We start from the raw sequence: 17,138 nt of genomic DNA, 5'->3' as shown, positions 1-17,138 counted from the left end.
TCAGCCCCACGCTCGGTTCCATTTATTATATTAATAGTATGATTTTGCAACGGGGGGGGGGGGTACATAAAACCTAAACCCCGTGCTACAGGAAAACACTTACAATGATCCTCGTAGAGAACATCCTGAATAATAGCAGGAGTCTCAGCCAACCAAACATCATCAATAGCAAACAAACTAGCAAGGTGCGCATGCAAGTCTATCAGCAACACCATTTGCTTCACGGTAAATATGACGAATTCTAACTGACTGAAAAGTATTAAAATAATCTTTACAATCATCTAAAATCCGACTTACCTCAGAGAAATCCTTCTTCGAACTATTGAGCGCAGCAATCAGAATGGCAGAGTCGCTTTCAATGTCAATTTCAGACCAACCTTGGTGAATACCAAGTAGAAGAACCGCTCTACATCCCTCAGCTTCCATATTTAGGACTGAGTGAGCATGTAGAAAAGGTCTAGCCAGAGCAGCAATACCCATACCAGCGTCGTTCCTGACCACTACACCAATGCCTCCATAACCATTATCCGTTCTAAAAGCCCCATCCACATTGATTTTCAGCCTACCACTAGGTGGGCATTGCCATTTGGTTATAGGCCTCTTCTTTTTCTTCACCGCTTTAGGATGATATTTCAGGTAATCAATCAAAAAATAGACAACCCAATCAATTAGAAACATAGGCTGGAACGCAGCATCATTCCAGACCATTTTATTTCTTTCCTTCCTTATTGCCCACAATCCCACAAAGAAGAAGTCTCTATGATCATTGGGTAACTCATCTAGCACGTCCAACGTCCACACTTTAAGGCATGTGGCTGGGTGCTCCAAGGCATTCAACTTCAAGGGCCCATATAACCAAAAACAAAGTAAAGCAGGGCAATTTTTAAAAAGATGGGTACCTGTTTCGACGTCCCCCATGCAGAACATGCAACGTAAATCATGGATAGGGATCTTTTTCTTAGCCAACACACTCTTAGTAGGCAAAATCTCTTTGAGTAGCCTCCACATAAAAAATCTCACTGTTGGAGGCACATTAGCTCCCCATATCATCTGCAATACCGCCGCCAGGCTCCACCCTCTACGGCCACAGAATTAGTAGCCTTTTCCAACGCAATTTGTGTCTTGTTAAAAACATAGTAGCCACTTTTAACATTGTAAATACCTCTCCGGTCAAAATGCCAAATTAATCTGTCTTCCGCACCCCGTAATAGAAGCAATATTCTCAACCTCCCCATTTGTGAAAAGTTCATCAAACAAGTCTAGTAACCATTCTCCATTCTCCCCATCTATGAGGTCTGCAACCATAAAGTCCTCTGTCCCTTCCATTAAGGGAGAAAAAGGTTTGAAAGAAAGTGGTAACGCTATCCAGGGATCCTTCCAAACCGAAATACCCCTCCCATCACCCACCTGAAATCTTAGTCCCTTCTTCAACACTTCCCTCCCCGAAGTGATGCTTCTCCAGGTGTAGGAGTCACCCCCCTTGACTTCAGCCTCCATAAAAGAGCAATTAGGAAAATACTTTGCTTTAAGAAGTCTAGCAATAATAGAGTTTGGATTTTGGATCAACCGCCAACCTTGTTTAGCCAAGAGTGCCAGATTAAAATGGTACATGTTCCAATTATAATGTAGTTAATCCAATTTTATTTGTTGTGTAGGACATAAGAAGAATTGCAGAAATCGAGAGAAAATAGTGGAAAATTGAGCAAAATGGAATTTTCGACAAAAGGACGAAATAGTCAATGCGGGTCAACATGGTCAACCCCATCAAGGGAGCGGAATATAATTGTCTTTAATAGTATTTGCGGAAATGCGTTGAGAAGAGAGAAGAAAGAAGAAAGAAGAAGAGAAGAAAGGAAAAGACAAAAAAAGAAAAAAAAGTATAATGCCTCATGCTAACGTCAGCACCGATTTTTTCCTTTCCTACACACATGTGCTGATTATGCTATCTTCTTTGCTTCTTCCTCTCGACCGCACAAAAAAAAAAAAAAAACAAAGCTACTCTCTCTCTTCATATATAGCACGACCCATTACCATTATCCACATTCCTCTTCCTCTTCAGCTACAGGCTGCACCACCTACTCCATCCTCTTTTCTCTCTAACACCGAACCCACCCACCCCATATCTCATCTTTTTTTTTCCACCTCACCAAGATCCACCTCACTATCAATTTCATCTTCTCATCAATTTCACAAGATTCAAAAGGGAAGCTCAAACATTAAGAGCTTCATCACTATCAAGTTTGGGTAAAAGTGGGGAGCCATAAATCAAGGCTAATCATAATTACTTTATAGCAATTTGTGGCTTGTTCTTGTTACTCCTACTTCTCTTCACTTTGTTCCTCTTTAAATTATGTATATGATGTTTGTTTAATGATGGGTAGTGAGTAGTTTTGTTGTTGGGGGCTAGGGTTGTGTGCCATAGTCCAAATCTTGTGTAAAAGATGCTTATTTTAATGTAATGATGCAATTTTCATATGATGGATGCTTATATCTATTTTTGTTGGGTTAAAATGCATGTCTAGGAGCCTAGTCAACTCTAGGGTGTGTATTTTGAGCATGTCTAGGATGGAGTTAGAGGCTTGACCCCCTCTAATTTCTAAGCTAGAAATCTTCAATTTCGTATTCAAGGGGTTATAAGCATGGTGATTTACACCCGTTGCGTGAATGCGAAGGCAGGTCGCTTAGTAGTCTAATTCCTCGATCTTTAGGCCTCTTGATGTGAATTAAAGACCCTTGAACCGGCTCTAGTTCATCCCAAGTGAGTTCATACGACCCTTGAACCGGAGTAGGAATACCATAAAGAGAATTTCGGTCCTTGAGCCTTGAACCGCCTTGGATACGACTACCGTTAAAGTAGGAAATTTGCATCTACATTAGATTAGCTTCCGACACATGAGATTTGGATGAAGGAACCTCCCTAGCACCCGACATTCTCATTATATTGTTCACACTTTTCTAGTTTAATTTCCTTGCATTTTTATTAATCGCTTTACTTTTTGTTAAGTTCAAATAAACTCTCAAACATTAAATTCATCGACTCATTTGTGTATACCCATCTTGAGGCTACAAGTTAGTGACTTTGAATAGGCTTGGTGTGAGCTAAGCCGAGCATTGCCAAGGTTTGGTGCCTTGATTGTTTATAGTTTTTATTTTACTTTTTATTTTTCTTGTGTGCTTTTAGTATCCTACCGCCAATTATCTTGGTTAGATCCAATACCTAATCCCCGAGGTACGATAAACTAATGTCTAAATACTTCCCTTACTTGACACGATTCGTACGCTTGCGAGAGTATATGCATCAAGTCAATCCAATCTGCTTATCTAATCCAATCAATCTAACCAAATGCGGCCTTGCTGTTTAGGTGAAGGAAGATGATTTTTTTTTTTTTGGAGAAAAGGTGAAGGAAGATGATGGACTAACGAGGAGAGAGACAAAAAAGATTTAATTTAATTTTTCTTTATATCTCTTTTTAATATGAAATTCATTTAGTTTAATTATCTTTATATATTTAAGCGTAGTTAAACTTTTTTTTTTTGAGTGAATGGAGGTCAGCCCTTTATTGATAATAAAAGAAACTTACATCAAACTAGCATCAGCTGCAATAGCAGCTTGAAGAAAAGAAGGTGTGGAAAAAGAGAAAAAAATCTTGATTCTCACTGCATGCATGAGCCGCAAGGCTATGAGCAACCTTATTAGCTTGCCTTCCCATAGAGGTGACCGCAATATCTGTGTGAACAGCCAAAGACTCTGTCAAGTCATCATACAACCGACCCAACAACGATGTGTTGTTCCCATTACAGGATACCAGTTGGCGTTGCACCACCAATGCATCCTTTTCTAGTACTGCAGGTCGAAAATCGTGGTGAACCAAGAATTCCACCGCCATCTTGCATGCTAACAACTCTGCATGCTCTGCAGAAACAAGTCCAGACAAGGGTCGACCCCCACTTGCAATCATATGCCCATCCGAGTTTCTTATGACAAAGCTGATCCCACCCTTGCGGGTAAAGTGGTGGAATGCTCCATCCACATTCACCTTGACCATCACTACAGGTGGAGCTGACCACTGCACCCCTCGAGGACGTCGAGTAACCGAGCTAGCCACTTTAGAGTTGTAGAAACTGAATTCTTGAAGACATGTCATCGCCTTCAAAACAACGTCACAAGCTTCACTTTTCTTTTGTTCCCAAACTCGACAGTTCCTTTCCTTCCAAATCTCCCAAAGCAAGCAGACCAAGATACCCAAGTTTTTTAGCGAGAGCGAATTCACACAAAACTCCAACCATCTAATTAACTCTAACCCCGCAACGTGCGGACTGAAACAAACCTGTCGTAATATCCCATGAGATTGCAGCATAGATTGAGAATAAGGACATTCTTTGCAGAGATGCAAAGTTGTACGTTTCCCTACTACACTCACACAAAACACACACCTACGAGTCCAAGGGAACTCTCCTTGAGTCTAATCTTTCCATCGATGGAACAATATCATGACACACCTTCCACATGTGTATTTTGGCAGAGTTAGGAACATTCACCTTCCAGAGCTTTTGCCAAAACCTAACATTCACTGGCAGATTACACGGAACAATACTCGAAGAGCCTTACACATAACTACTATAGGTAGTTTTGACTGAGAACAACCCATCCTTTGCCAACCTCCAAACCAACCTATCCTCCACTACATGGTGACTCAATTGTATCCTTGAGATAGCCTCCACCTCCTCCATAGAAAATAACTCTTGTAGAAGAGGAATATCCCAATAACCTGTTTCAGTAATCAACTCATTAACCTTGTGTACAATCCCCACGAAACTAGACCTCACATCAGGTCTTCCAGCAGGCAAGTCCAGTACCCAACAATCCGAGAAAATACTCACATTTGAACCATCCCCAATTTGCCAGTAAGAATTGGCCTTCAAAGTTTCTCTCGTCGACACGATGCTTCGCCATGAGTACGATGGTGAAGCATGAACCGGGGCTGACCAAAATGAACCCTCTGGGTAATATTTGGCCTTGTAAATCCTCGCCACAAGAGATGCTGGATTTGAGACAACTCGCCAAGCCTGTTTTGCTAGCATGGTCGAATTAAATGTAGCCAAACTACGGAATCCCAGTCCTCCTGCTTGCCTCGGATTATATAAGTCATTCCAAGTCTTCCAATGGATCTTCCGCTTATCCGTTGTGCTACCCCACCAAAACTTTGCACACATTTGCTCCAAATCTTCACAGAAACCATTAGTTAACTGAAAAACACTCATGGCATAAGTTGGCAAAGCCTGGGCAACCACCCGAATAAGAATATCTTTCCCGGCTCCTCTGAGAAATTTACCCTGCCAATGAGATATTTTTTCAGCCAAGTGCTCCTTAATATATTGGAATGTAGTAGTCTTCTTCCTTCCTACATAAGTTGGAAGGCCAAGATATCGTTCATGGGAAGCTACTACCGCCACACCTAGCAAACTCGATATCTCCTCTTACATCAAATTCGGAACATTCTTGCTAAAAACCACCGAACTCTTATCAGAGTTAACTAATTGACCCGAGGCTCGACCATAATTCTCAATCACGTCTTGTAATTCATAGCATGCTTCCAGAGAAGCTTGTGCATATATCATACTGTCATCCGCAAATAATAAATGATTCACCAAGGGAGCATTCGTACATACCTCAATACCAGGCAATAACACCAACGCCTGCTTCTGTTGTAACAAAGCTGAAAATCCCTCTGCTCTAATCAAAAATAAATATGGTGACAAGGGGTCCCCCTGTCGCAAACCCCTACTCGGAATCACCAAACCTCTTGGTTTACCCTTAACAAAAAAAGAATACCTGACTGTAGATACACACTGCATCACCAATTCAATCCACTTCTGGGCGAAACCTAATCTGATCATCACCTTACGGAGAAACAACCATTCCATCTGATTATAAGCTTTGCTAAAGTCAAGCTTCAAAGCCATACAACCCTCATTGCCATCACGTTTATTATGCACAAAATGTGCAATCTCATTGGCCACAAGGATATTATCTGTAATCAAACGCCCGGGGACAAAAGCGCTTTGGAATGGCGAAATCAAATCTGGCAATACCAGCTTCAACCGGTTAGCTATAGCTTTGGAGCAAATCTTGTAAATTACATTACAGAGAGCAATAGGGCGTAAATCCAACATGTGTTCCGGATTATCGACTTTAGGAATAAGATATATATATATATATATATATATATATATATATATGTGTGTGTGTGTGTGTGTGTGTGTGTGTGTGTGTGTGTGTGTGTGTAAAGTTGATCTGGCGAAGTATCTGACCAGAATGCAAGAAACTGTGGACTGCTGCTGTAACGTCAGGCCCAATCATCTCCCAGTAGTGTTGGAAAAAAATTGGAGGCATCCCGTCCTGTCCAGGTGACTTGGTAGGATACATTTGAAACAAAGCAGTTTTGATCTCCTCTTGAGTATACTCCGCACACAACAACTCATTCATATCTTGAGTAACTAGAGGCTGCATAGCATTTAAGGTAATTTCCATTGCCTCATAATCCACCTCTGAGGCCGTAAACATCTTAGAGAAATAGGATGACACAACCCTTTCCATGCCAGCATCATCATCACACCATACACCCATATCATCATACAAGCCATTCAAAGTATTCTTCCTCCTCCTATTCGACGCCTTACGATGAAAAAATCCAGTATTTCTGTCACCCTCCTTCAACCAAGTGACTCTAGAGCGTTGCTTCCAGAAAATTTCCTCCTGAGACAACAGACGTTGGAGACGCTTCATCAACCGTTTCTTCTCATCTTGCACCACTTCTGTACTAGCCACATCCATTAACTCTTCTAAACGTGCGCGCTCCCCCATCATCTGTCGCTGGCGGCCCCGATACACTTGCCTCTGCCATTTATCCAAGTGCATACGCGTATGCGCAATCTTCTTCTTTACACCATACATAGGCGTACTGGTAACATCCATACTCCAACCCTCTTGAACCACATCCTCACATTCTTCATGCTGAAGCCAGAAGGCTTCGAATTTGAATCAGTGATGTTTGGGTCAAGCTGCCAATAGAGTCATGCTTGTCTGCAGCAATATAGGAATATGGTCTGAATCCTATGGGGGCAAATGACGCAGCTTTGAGTAACCAAACAAATCACACCAAGATGGCGTACAAACTGCCTTATCCAGACGTAACTGTGTATATGAATTCCACCAGGTTGTCATCGACCCAGTAAATCCAAGGTCCAAAAGATCCCCATACCCTAGCACTTCATGAAATCCCCGCATCTGTCTCTCAGAATGAATTGATCCAACAATCTTCTCACTGCTGTTCAATATTTCATTGAAATCACCTATCACTAGCCATAGTAAAGAGTCAAGATCACTCAAATCCTGAAGAAGTTGCCAAGAACGATCCCTGTCCGCAGTACATGCATACCTTTAAAACCCTGTAAGCCTCCAAAGGGGTTCACCTGGTCCCCCTCTAATCTGCAAGTCAATATGATGATTTGAAACCGTCCTCACATTCACCGTGACTTCATCATTCCAGAACATAGCTAATCCTCCAGATTGACCAGTGCTCAAAACCTCCTTATACCGCTGAAACCCTAGGGCACGATGCAATTTCTGAAAATCTTCAATACGGGAGATTTTTGTCTCACAAAGGAAAACAATTTGGGGTCTGTTTTGAGAGATAAGATCCTTCAAAGCCCTCGTAGTTGTATCATTGCAGATTCCACGGCAATTCCAACTAAGCACATCCATTCTCAAGAACGGGCGAAAGTCGTTTTCTAGGGCTCTAGAAAACGAAACCCTAGGCTGGAGAGCGCTAGGTCAAAAAAAGCTGTATAAACCTACCGTAGTTAAACTATGATTAAAGGGATTTTGTCTATTTACCCCATTTTTAGGGATTTTTTTTCCCACTTATCCCATTAAGTTTTTTTAATTATCTCTTACCCAAAACACTCTAAGGAAGTCTTCCCGAATACCCTATTAAGTTTTTTTTTTTTGAGACTATTTTACCGTCACCTCTTTGTTACTTAGAGAGAGAGAGAGACCATAGGAGACGTCGCTGGAGCCCTGTCACGGGTCGCCAGTTGCCGGTTTCCGGCCAACTTTCACTAGATTCCTGTCATCGGCCGCCGCCCAGTGGACTTTTCTAAAAACCTTGCCTAAGATCCCCAAAGAGGTCGTCGGAGATATCATAGGTCGCTGGAAAGGTTTATTGCCCCTAATATATAGACGTCTATTGCCCTCCAATAGAGGGGCCCCCCAATAGACATTTCGATCACCGAAATGGGAACTAATCTTCCAAATATTAGACAAATAAAATTTTGATTAAAGAAAAAAAAGAAGGAGATTACATCAATTCAAAAAGTCTATTGCCCCCCCAATAAACCTTTAACAGTCCTCTATTGGCCCCCAATAAAACTTTTTTTCCTTTCCTTCTAGGCCTTCTTCCCCCATTTAAAAAAAAAATTGATTTGGGCACCCAGAAAATGCTCTGGATACCCAAGTCTTCTCCCTCTTCTCCCTTTCGCCGGTTGCAGACCTGGATTGTGAGACGTGAAGAGATGGACGCCTCAATTTCCCGATTCTGTACCTGGTGAGGATCTCCCACGATACCGTGCTTGTAGACTAGGTTTTTCTCGAAGGGCGTGAACTTTAACTTGACCTTAGTAGTGCAATTAGGCTTCGAAGGCTTTATGGTAGGTCCGATAATCTCATACCAGCCGGAAATGAATTTTCCGGAGGGGATTTCGGCGGCAGGGATCGAGGCGATGTTGATAATCTCAAAGTCGAATAGGTCGTACCTAAAACTCAACCTTAGCGGCGGACGCGCTCGGAGATGATGTCCATAACCGGCGTCGCCTCTGTCCAAAACCGGCTCCGACGAAACTTCCTGGCCTCTGCCGTTTCTGCGTCTTCTGCACGACGACCCGAACCCGAACTTCTACAGATTCCAGCGACGTGGTGAGCTTGGTGAGAGCGGCAGTGGAATCTGAATCTGATGGCGGCGTTGAGAGAGAGAGAGAGAGAGAGAGAGAGAGAGAGAGATGCCATGGAAGTAATTCAGTAATTAAGTCAAGGGAAAAGTTGTTATTTTACTTTAAATGGGGTAAGAGGGAATAAAAATCTCTTGCTGGGGTAAGTGGGATAATCTTTCCTCATTTTAGTGCTTTGGGTCAAGGACCCATGATTAAAATCAGTAACACATGTCAAATTTTCAAAGAGTGGTGGTATCCCACCTAAATAAAGGTGCTGAGCAAATTTGAATCCGATAACATAATGGCATAATAGCTGTATCCAATTATATTATATGTTATTGAATTTTTTTTAATGAATAACATGTTGATATATAAATAAATTCAAGCTATATCGGGTCATTACATATTATCTCTCTATCGTTCTGAGATAGATAAAGAGTTGGTGGTAACACCACATTGATACATAGATTAGGTTCATTCATTTAACGGTTTCATGCTTACTTATTCAAGAAAGCCTATAAACTATGTAACACACAGACACAATAAATAGGCACAGAACTAACACAATAGTGCATACCTCCCAAATATATACGGAATTATTTAGAAAGAAAAAAACTAACTAATTAGGAGTCCAAAAGAACCCCAAGAGAAGAGGCCCAGCTCAAAGCCCAGCAAGTCAGATCAAGCCCAGGCCTAGTGTCCATCCCTTCACCCATTGATCGCAGGCACAGTGTCGAGTTCACGGTCCCACTCCGACAAGACTTGCGCCGCCCCGATCCACGTCGTTCACGACCTGTGTCGCCCAACCAACATTGTTTTGATGCTGCCACAGCCCACTCCGCCACGACCCGCACTGCCTCTATGCAGCGCCTCCACGATCCGCACTGTCTCCGTACAACACGACTACTACGCCTCAAGACATCCCACTGGAACCCGTTGCAGAAACCAGTCTGCCAACAGCAAAACACCCTTCTCGCAAAACTCCCCGAGCAATAGCATCTAACACCCGTTCGGCAGCAAATCACAAACATCGGCGAGGCCAGATGCCAGTCCAGAAGTCAGGGCGCTGCAGGAAGAGATCGATTTCATCGCAAATAGGAAAAGTCAACCTTAGGGTTTCGAGAGAGAATCGCTCGTGATTATTTGGGTGTTCTTGTTCAAACTACTAGCCTTCCTGCACGCGCCTTGCGCGTGCGGAAGATCTGCCCTCGCGCGTGCGAAGGGTCTTTTCTATTGTTTACATGTATTTAATTTTGTTACAATTTATACATTGATACTTGACTTCGTTAATTTTGATTAAAAAAAAAATCTGCTTGATATCTGCATACAATTTTCTTATTTACTGTATTACTTGTTCTACTTAATATGTGCTTATTTTAGTTTTTTTCTTTAATAGCTTGTGCAGAAGGGCCACGCTCATTCATTCATAAATCTTTCTTATCTACCATATTACTCGTTTCAAATTAATACATGCTTATTTTAGTTTCTTTCCTCAATAGATAATAAACAGCCTTTGTTATTATAGATAGGGGGGTGAAATTTGCACCCCCAAATTTACAAACCACACCCCATTTTATTTTTTTAATAATATTTCTTATCATCTCTTTTGCCACTACCTAAAACACCCTCCCCCTCTCTCTCCCCCCCTTCTCTTCCAGACCACCACCAAGGTCCTCTCTCTCTCTCTCTCTTCTTCCGGATCTTCATGAGCTCGGAGTCGGACGCGGAAATAGGCGACCGGCAGAACGGGCAGGTCTGCTGGGAGTGGAGCCACGTGTCGATGCACGATACGTGGAAGGCGTGACAGCAGAGAGGGAGTAGCCGGAGTTGGTCGTCGTGCTCGAACTTGGAGAGGCAGACAGCACAGTCGGCGGCGACGACCGCAGTGGAGGAGGCTCGGCGGTGCTTGATGGAGAAGACCGGGAGCGAGGCGACCGGATTGGCGGTGGCAGCGGATTCGGCCGGAGATACTCGGGCGTGGGCGTCGTCGCCGGAAGAGGGAGTGACATGGCGGAGGAAGCGGTTGTTGGATTTGGCAGAGGGAGAATGAGGCGACGATGGTGACGACGACGATGATGATGAGAATGCTCGGACTTAAGGTTTTCACGGTCAATGAGCGGTTGTTGTGAGGTGGTGGAGGTTGATAATGGCGGTGGCGGCGGAGTTCTTGGTGAAGATCTGGAAGATCGGCTTCAGAATGCCAGCGTTCCTGTTGACGTTTCTCTTGGGCTTGACCGCATCGGCGTCTGCTTTGGGCTTCGCCTTCGCCTTCGATTTGGGTGCGGCGGCGGCGACCTTGACGGCGGTTCCAGCAGTGGATGTGGAGGACTTGGCCGGCAGTGGGAAGAAGAACAGGGACCTTGGTGGTAGTCTGGAAGAGAGAGAGGGGGAGGGTGTTTTAGGAAGCGGCAAAAGAGATGATAAGAAATATTATTAAAAAAATAAAATGGGGTGTGGTTTGTAAATTTAGGGGTGCAAATTTCACCCCCCTATAGATATTGTGTTTGTCAACCGCAAGTGTATAGAAGCTTATCTTGTCAAATATTATAATATTTTGCAAAATATTTACATAGAAACATCAACTTGTCTATGACGTACATTTTTTTTTTCATTTACCTATTTTGTTTATAGACCACTTATAAGATAGTACAATATGAAATGCCACACCTCCAATGTCTCTGTCCAACTCAAAAGTACAACCATAATCCATGTATCTTAAATACAAACTAATGCTCAATCTCTACTAAAAAGGATATCAGCAAGAGAGATCGCCAGTTGCCTTGTATCTACTGCAGTTCAACCTTGATGGTTGTTACTCTCCTCTACTCGATCAGTTACAAACAATTCAACATTACTGGGCAAGAGCTTGCACATTCCAGATCCTCTTGTTGCTGCATTACAATTTAAGCAGAAGTATTCTCACTAATGAAAATGCAAAAAAAAAAAAAGGAAGAAGAAGAAGTAAATGATAGCAAATCCCAACTACACTTAATCAAACAACCAAAAATAATGCAATATACTTATTGCTAATATCCTAAGGTTCGAACTGTTTTATCGCACCATCTATCAAGTTTGTCTCTAAAGTATGAACCATACATTCTGATTGAAAGTTTGAAACAACAAATTCAAACACAAAAAGGAACACGCACCCAACAAAATTCCTTTCCAACACATCCCCCACATTTAAACCGAGAAACATCCTTGTGCGGTAATATTTGAATGCTTGAATCAATAAGATGAACTAAGACTAAAAAGACCTGTATGGTGAAGATCCTATCTTCGAACTGCACTTCTTTCGTCAAGAAATCGGCTCCAGTAGTCACCTCTTATTGATTGCTGAACTTTTTATTAACATATCTATACGAATTATGGTCAAGAAAAAGAAAAATTGTTCTATCTAAACAACATAACACAATACCTTTGAAATTAAACAGCTAATCACTAAAACAAACCGATTCATCAAAGAAGTCTTCTCAACCCTGTGAAACACACTATTTGCACACAAACAAACTAATAGACAAATAAAAGCCTAATGACTACCATGTAAAACGCAGAGTCATTCGGAAGAGCAAAGATTCACCATCTACCAGGAAAGATAGAAATATCAATCTCGCAAGCAATTAGCTAATAGAACATCTGTTTCCCCTTCAATGAAGACCAAAGAAAGTAACAAAAACGAACATCTCTTCTGATCTTGAAACTGACCAAATAATAGAGACGTGCAACATAACTTTCACTTTGATCCTGTTAAAACGAAAAATACGGAAACAAATATTTAAGTTGTTAAAACATCAAGGTTTTTTCTGTAATTATCTTCCTTCTAAATGGATTGAAAATCAAAGAGAAAATGAAAAAATAATGATGGATTGCAGGTCGAAAGAGAAAAAGAAAAAATTATGATCGAGAAGTAGGACTAAGAGTTGACATATTGAACAACTAACCCAAAAGAACTAATTGCAATTACCTGCACCAAGAAAGCAACAACATTTAAAAAGCACAAACTCGCAAGATTGAATATATGTTTTCTATTCATTGAAGCAAGGAATGAAATGTTTTCTCACCACTTAAACACTACAAACATAATTCTGTAAACTGTTCATCCAAAAAAAAAAAACATAATTCTGTAAAACTTCTGCATTTGTTTTATTCATACCATCAGTTGCCTACTCTCTGCAAGAAGAAACAGAAAATCAAAGTATGAATTTTGAACCGTTTCAAGCAAATTACTTAACCATTGACAAAGAATATTGATTAACCAAAAACTAAATCAGCAAGGCTCACACATAAGTGCAATCTATGCTAGAGCAGATCGAATTGCAATCAAGTGCAGAATTGCAATCTATATATCCAAAGAACAATTGGCAAGTTATACCGGAATTTGAAATTTTGAACCGAATAATGATGGTTGATATTGTTCTTTTCCTTTCTGTTTGATTTTCCGCTTTTCGTCTTTATGGACTGCGTTTCTCCTTTTATTTAATCTGTATCTGGCAATTGAATCCAGATACAATTGGCAGCGGATATAATGTATGAAAAGGCCTAACAACGGTCATCAATGAAAAGCATCTCCCATTCATACCTGATCAATAGAGAAACATAGTTTTGTTTGGTTCATTTGCTTCTTCCCCCCCCCCAAATTGCATACCAATTGATTACTTGAAGAAATAAGAACATAGGAGACAGAAACAGTACCTGGAACCAACATTAGCAGACATCATTTTCTCACAATGTTCAGAAATCTCCCATTTAATTCACCTACAACAATTGAAAGAAAACCAAGCGGTAACCACCAAAAAAAAAAGAAGGGTAAATCCCAATTGAGCGAACAGTTCATGAGCAGCAATTGGTTACTATGATCAACTGAAAACGTGAAACCAAGAATGAATGAAATGACCAAACCATACCTGTAACCAAAGTTTTCCGATTCCTTCAAGATATATAGAAACTACCCAAGTATGCAAAGTCCCTTGAAAATTCAAAGACATTCCCCAAAAAACAGTTCAATGTAAGAGTAAGAAATCAAAATCGAAAACCATAGAAACAAAGATAAAGTTAATAATACCTCCAAACTCTTTGAAGGCATTAAGCTTGATTTATTAAACCCAGATAGAATCGTTGGCGAGAGGTTTGTTCAGAAACGTGAATCTGCAACCGATTTTGATACTAATCTTTCCCTCACTCTGGGTTTGAGTTTGCTCTGCTTCTCTTCCCGTGTGAGTTTTCTCTTTTCAATCAAATGAATTGTAAACTGAGAGACGGGTGAATAGCGATGAGGCCATATCTACTCCGATCATCTCCCACGATGTCTCCAGTCTCCGATCGTGCTCCCTGACGGTTACCCTTTTATCTGGTGATGGCGTGCTCTCCAATCGTGCTAACCGCGGGCTACCGTTTTTTATTTTTTTCCAATCACACGATTTCATATTTATAATTTTTCATTGGTTTTTTTTGTATTTACGTGGCTATCCCTGTTTCATATTTTACACTCAAGTTGAACTGTTATCTATACCGGGGATAATTTTGGCAGTTCACTTTTTGGTGAAGCCTTTGACACCAAAACAGGCGCTTGGCTTTCTAATAGTAGAGATATATATTGAATTATTACGTTAAAGGTGACTTAATTTGGTTGGACAATACCAAATCCAAACGATCAAAATTTCTATTTTAATCAGACTGCAATGTCTTGCGCTATTTTAGTTCTTGTGTTTTGAAACCTCATTCCCCTAGATATTTCTCATCAATCAAATTCAACCCTTTTGGTTAACTAATAATTTGAGAGGGAACTTACAGTTGGTAAACTAAGAATAACGGCCTGGCTGAATTTGGTCAAGATCGTCCATGGCACATTTCGAAGGCCCTAGTCTATATGAAATGAAGAAAGAAAACAAAGGCAATACGTACCAAATTGTTTCATATATAACTGCAATCAATTGAATCAAAGATTGAGATGCATAGTAGGTGTTCAAACACTTTGGAATAACGATTCTACGGAATCGTTTTGCTTTGTTTGATATTCACATTTTGTACACACAAACGTGTACTGACCATCGATTAATGCATGTCTGAATCTTGAGAGTAGTTAGGTCTGATATTAAGATATTTTAAACCAGCAATTATTTATTTGTTGAATTGGAAGCTAACTAGTTATTACTTCACTAGTTTAATTGCCAATTAATTAGCTTGAGTGCCGACTTAGGTCGAATTGATTCAAGGCACAGTCCAAAAGTCAAAGTTGGTTGGACAGTATCGGCACCCCTAAAAAATCACAAAGAATTAGGCTTCTATAGCCTGTGGTCTATGGAATATGATATTCATGTTCAAGATATACTGGGTAAACTTTCATAATGAGTTTTTTTTTTTGGAGGGAAAGGAGGTCAAGCTTTACTGAGAATATATAAGCAATTACACATTACAACTATCAACTGTTATTGCAGCTTGAAGAAAAGAAGGTGCTGAAAAGTAAAAGATTTCTTCAGAACACGAGCTGGAGTGGGCTGCCATAAGATGGGGGCAGTGAAAAGAAGAAGATATGGCTGAATTAATGAATAATCATTGATCTATAATCATGTACATATACAGTAGGTGGACGTGCCCTACACGTTTGTCTCTCCTATAAGCAAGCTATCAGCTGTCACTACCAACTACAATCTAGGAATATAAAAGGAAACTGTTATATACAGAATATCTCTACTTTATACACAAGATAAGTCAGATTATTTTCCTAACACTCCCCCTCAAGTTGGAGAGTGGATATCTTGTACTCCCAACTTGCGAATCATAGGAACAAAGGCTTCTTTTCCCAAAGCTTTAGTCAAGATGTCTGCCAACTGATGTGCAGAACTCACAAACCTTGTAACAACAGACCCATCTTGAATCTTATCCCGGATGTAATGACAATCCATTTCAATGTGTCTAGTCCGTTCATGAAAGACTGGATTTGCTGCAATATGCAATGCAGCTTTATTGTTGCAGTATAACAATCCAGATTCTTGATGCAATATTCCCAAATCTCTAAGAAGATATCTCAGCCAAGTTAACTCGCAGCAAGCACCTGTCATAGCACGATATTCTGCTTTGGCTGAAGAAAGTGGCACTGTTTTCTGTCGTTTCTATCTCCATGAGACCAATGAAGGACCAAGGAAGACACAATAACCTGTGGTAGACCTTCTAGTGATTGGACAACCTGCCCAATCCGAATCACAATAGGCTCGTAACCTGAAATCACTGTTTGAGGAAAAGAACAATCCTTGGCCAGGTGCGCTCTTAAGATAACGCACGACACGAAGTGCTGCCTCCATATGAAGCTTACGAGGCTGATGCATAAACCGGCTTAATACATGCACAGAATATGTAATATTTGGCCTTGAGACTGTAAGATATATCAATCTACCAATCAACCTCCTATAACGACCTAGATCCTTGAGTAAATCACTTTCATCGGACAATTTCAAACCTCGCTCCATAGGACTGTCAATGGGTGCTGCACCTAACAATCCTGCATCCTCAATGATTTCTAAAGCATACTTGTGTTGGGAAATAAAAATTCCATTCTTGGAAGAAGATACCTCAATGCCAAGGAAATATTTTAAATCACCAAGATCCTTAAGATGAAATTGACTATGAAGGAATTTCTTAATGGCAGCAATATTCACAGAATCATTTCCAGTAATCAAAATATCATCAACATATAACAAGAGAGCAGTGAAAGACTTGCCTTCTGTTCTGATGAATAACGAGTAGTCAGCTCGAGATTGAACATACCCTGCAGTTGGAATAGCTTCTGAGAATTTTGAGAACCACTGCCTAGATGCTTGCTTCAAACCATACAAAGACTTATGAAGTCGACATACCAAGTTTCCCTCCCCCTGTCTCCGAAGCCCTGGCGGTGGAGACATATAAATTTCTTCATGGAGATCGCCGTGAAGGAAAACGTTATTGACATCTAACTGGTGAAGGGACCAGCCTCGAGCGGCAGCCAAGGCAAGAAGACAGCGAACTGTGATGATTTTGGCAGTGGGAGAGAATGTATCCTGATAATCGACACCCTCCAATTTGGTGAATCCCTTAGCAACGAGGCGCGCTTTGTATCTCTCAATGGATCCATCGGAGCGGTGTTTAATCTTATAGACCCACCGACAACCTATCGGCGT

General features: G+C 41.0%; 2 protein-coding genes and 1 long non-coding RNA gene across 4 annotated transcripts; all 3 read right to left on the bottom strand.

Annotated features, from left to right (window-relative positions):
* Window positions 1-3,593: 3,593 nt before the first annotated feature.
* Window positions 3,594-4,145, bottom strand: LOC112199714. Its single transcript, XM_024340688.1, has one exon. It carries the CDS (start codon window positions 4,143-4,145, stop codon window positions 3,594-3,596), a length of 552 nt encoding a protein of 183 aa, XP_024196456.1.
* Window positions 4,146-4,605: 460 nt separating this feature from the next.
* LOC112199713 lies at window positions 4,606-7,765 on the bottom strand. The gene is made up of 6 exons (XM_024340687.1): window positions 7,474-7,765; window positions 7,178-7,353; window positions 6,313-7,015; window positions 5,834-6,083; window positions 5,671-5,734; window positions 4,606-5,334 (listed from the first exon to the last, which is right to left on the bottom strand). The coding sequence occupies exons 1-6, from the start codon at window positions 7,763-7,765 to the stop codon at window positions 4,606-4,608; spliced, it is 2,214 nt and encodes a 737-aa protein (XP_024196455.1).
* A 3,747-nt stretch (window positions 7,766-11,512) lies between these two features.
* On the bottom strand, window positions 11,513-14,401 carry LOC112196088. 2 transcript variants are annotated; one of them, XR_002934925.2, is made up of 5 exons: window positions 14,051-14,401; window positions 13,893-13,954; window positions 13,681-13,743; window positions 12,138-13,567; window positions 11,513-11,879 (listed from the first exon to the last, which is right to left on the bottom strand). It is a non-coding gene; the product is annotated as an uncharacterized LOC112196088 (long non-coding RNA). The 2 variants fall into 2 exon arrangements; XR_002934924.2 differs by having other exon boundaries at window positions 11,513-13,567; window positions 14,051-14,400.
* Between the last annotated feature and the right edge of the window lie 2,737 nt (window positions 14,402-17,138).

The sequence above is a fragment of the Rosa chinensis genome, chromosome 4 (assembly GCF_002994745.2).
Source record: "Rosa chinensis cultivar Old Blush chromosome 4, RchiOBHm-V2, whole genome shotgun sequence".
NCBI lineage: Eukaryota > Viridiplantae > Streptophyta > Magnoliopsida > Rosales > Rosaceae > Rosa > Rosa chinensis.
This window is presented reverse-complemented; position numbering and strand designations above follow the sequence as displayed.